This window comes from Alligator sinensis, unplaced genomic scaffold (genome assembly GCF_000455745.1).
Source record: "Alligator sinensis unplaced genomic scaffold, ASM45574v1 scaffold228_1, whole genome shotgun sequence".
Lineage (NCBI taxonomy): Eukaryota > Metazoa > Chordata > Crocodylia > Alligatoridae > Alligator > Alligator sinensis.
Window position 1 is genome coordinate 1,158,974 of NW_005842044.1, and position 2,973 is coordinate 1,161,946.

The 2,973-nt window shown below is 40.8% G+C and overlaps 1 protein-coding gene across 3 annotated transcripts in view; it reads left to right on the plus strand.

The window, feature by feature from the left end:
• The window catches only part of MTHFSD (methenyltetrahydrofolate synthetase domain containing), a 19,606-nt gene extending 17,026 nt beyond the window's left edge, over positions 1–2,580 (plus strand). For all 3 annotated transcript variants that reach the window (XM_014519522.2, XM_006022747.2, XM_025203117.1), the window contains one exon: positions 329–2,580. In XM_014519522.2, the coding sequence (XP_014375008.1) occupies positions 329–859 (531 nt within the window). In that variant the 3' untranslated portion in view covers positions 860–2,580. The remainder of the gene's footprint in view (positions 1–328) is intronic.
• The last annotated feature ends 393 nt before the right edge of the window (positions 2,581–2,973 follow it).

A 2,973-nucleotide genomic window follows, 5' to 3' on the forward strand; every position in this document is an offset into this window, starting at 1 on the left:
GCTTTGTATTTGGATTTCGCTCACTTCGGTGTATTCAGATCTGCAACCTAACTGTTCCACCAACGACAGGGACGTGTGCTATATTGTGAGTCCAGCACCTCTCAGTTTGTTGTCTGTTTTCTGGTGGACCTACAGCATCGTGCAGCCTGCAGAACAAGTGACTAATGTTTATGTTACATGATAACTTCAGAATCAGGCCACCCTTGGTAAGTTTGAATGCCCTGGGCGTTTTGATTGATGCTGACAAAATGAGATCTGGGTTGGGTCTGACCAGATGTCTGCAGGGAAGAGAAGTCTCAAATGTGCTCATATTTTAATTTTCTCTTAGATCAGCTACGAGATTCTCGGGAAAATCCCCATCCTCAAGAATCTTCGCTACAGAGAGAAGCAGGCAGGGAAAGATGTTACCCTCCAGGACGAACATCCAGATTTTCCAAATGCCAGCATACCAGCAGTGCTAAAGGAGACTGCCAAGACTGAGAACACGAGACCGCACACAGGGACCAGCCCTACCCACGTTGGACACTGTTCTGCTGGAAATGATTCCTTAAGTGCCAAATCAGATGTGCCTGGTGCATTCACTACTGTGTATGTGGGTAACCTACCTGCGGGCACAAGAGTGAGCGAGTTAAAGAGCACTTTGCGAGAACTCCATGTGACCCCTTTGCGCCTGAATTGGCAGGGAGCGCAGCACAGAGCTTTTCTCGATTACAAGGATAAAGTCGCAGCTGAGAGCGCTGTATCCTCTTTGAAAGGCTTGAGCCTGGGGGGTTGTACTTTGCGAGTTGAGCTGGCCAAGAATCAGAGAAGCAAAGGGCAAGTGGAAATCAACAGAAACCCAGCTCCGCAGGGAAAATAAGTGTGTTTTCATTGTTTAGCAAGAAGTCAACTTATTTTTTCCTTATTTTTTTTTAAAGATCTCAATCCAGGGTCTGATTCTGTAAGCTAAGCAGTAATAGGCACCGGTATGTAAAAAGCCAGCTTTACAAACAGATTGGCCTTACTAATTTGCACTTCTCATTTACCTTCTCTGGTTATGCAAATACACATGCAAATCAAATATTTGCATATGCTGATGTAAAAATGGCCATTTCTGCCCACAGTTAATGTATATGCTTGGGGATGAGCGAGTAGGGTTAGATGTGCTAGGGTGCATATTGATTTATACACATGTCGTGTTAGACAGTCTGATTGTTGACATCCTGCATGCAGTTAATTTTAGTCTGATATCTGTGTGCTGCTATAGGGGACCAGCAATGAGCGGCACGTGCAAAACTGCTTTTGCAGGTTTAGAGGCAAACGTAAAAAATTAAGCCCTGGGGTGCATGGTGCCCAAGGCATCCAAAGTGTAGCTGGGCAGGATTTCCACCTCCCCTCACCCGCCCCCCAAAAAAATCTGAAAATGGAAGACGGCTTGATTTTTGGCTTTGAAGATTCTAATACATTTTTGACAGAAGTGGAATCTTTTCAGGGAAAATGCTTTGTTCTGTTGGAAAGCCTTTTTCCATTAAAAAAGACATGTTCAAGGAATCTATTTTTTTTCGCCAGTCAATGCCAGTTGACACCAGCTGGCATAAGAGCACTCTGACCCTCCCTGGAGTCATGCTCAAAGTTCCTGTACTTTCTCTAAATGTTGTACATCTTATTCTGGGCTGGGAGACAAGACAAACATCACTTACCCTCCAAGCAATTTTAGGTCCCTTTTGCATGTTTGGATAGGTAAGCAGCATGGAATTATTTTTGCCGATACTGGCTGCTCTGATGATTCTCTATACTCACTGTAAAGTGAATATAACTCTGATTTAAGTGGACTTACATTAACATAAAATTGATGCGGGGTACTGGAGAGTCAGGATGTACAAATGCTGTTGGCAACTGATCAAGCACAGAGTTGTTTGAGAAATTACTAAGATAGTAGTAAAGCCTATTCGTTCTATGCCTCTATCGCCAGTACAGCATTTCAGTCGTCCCCTGTAACCGTGATGTCAGGTATCGATATGGGCTGGTAGTTCAAAGTGTCTCCAGAAAAGTTATTCTTTATATGAAGTGCTAGCTTGAATAATAGGCTTTGCAGACATCCTCCAAAACTCTCTTGTGCAGAGTAAATCAGAATTATGATTGGTTTGGAAAGACTTTATTTTATTCTATATTTTTTCAGTTCCTTATTCCTGAAAAACAAGTTGAATTTTGGCTGAACTAGCCTTTCTGAACAGAAGCACTTTTTGCCATTGATCCTGGGCAAAAAGTCAAAATAAACATTTAAATGGATATTTTACTTTTTTGAAAAAAAGTCTGACTTGGAAACATTTTTCTTTGCCAAAGCATATTGCTAAGTATATTTTAAGCACATTATTATGCCTCAAGGGGCAGACCTTTCGTACAGTATTAAAGAAAATGTTCTCAGGGCTATAGTATGTTTGGTGCATAAGGGTTCAAAGAAGACGTTGCTTTGACTTTTTGCAGTGAAAACAGGTGTGGTTTCTGAAGAAATAAAATTATACTCTCCAATGATGACTCTCTTCCTCACACTCAGAATTATTTTCAGTGCTTTAGAGAGCAAATTAAAATCATTACACAGCACTTCTCTCTGGTTTCTTTTTTATGTCAAATTGGGCATTTTAGAATATGAGACGTGTGTTTAAAGAAATTATGGAAGGAGAATTAAAAATAATCTAATACCCCTTTTCCTCAAATTACTGTAAATGGTGTGATTTCAGACCAGTTTATGCTCTCTCAACCTTCTGTAACCCTATTGGCTTCAGTGAAGATGACTGAATGTAACAGAAAGCTCTGTCCATAAATGCTTCAGAAGTAATCCTTCCCCAAATTGCAGTCAACCACTGCCAACTTTCTTTTGCTGCATTTCTGATTTTGACATCACACTTCAAATTTGTGGTTGTTCCTTATTCTACCTCACCTACCTGAACATCTGTAGTTAATTTATTCAGAATAGTTGCTGAGTTTTTAATACTT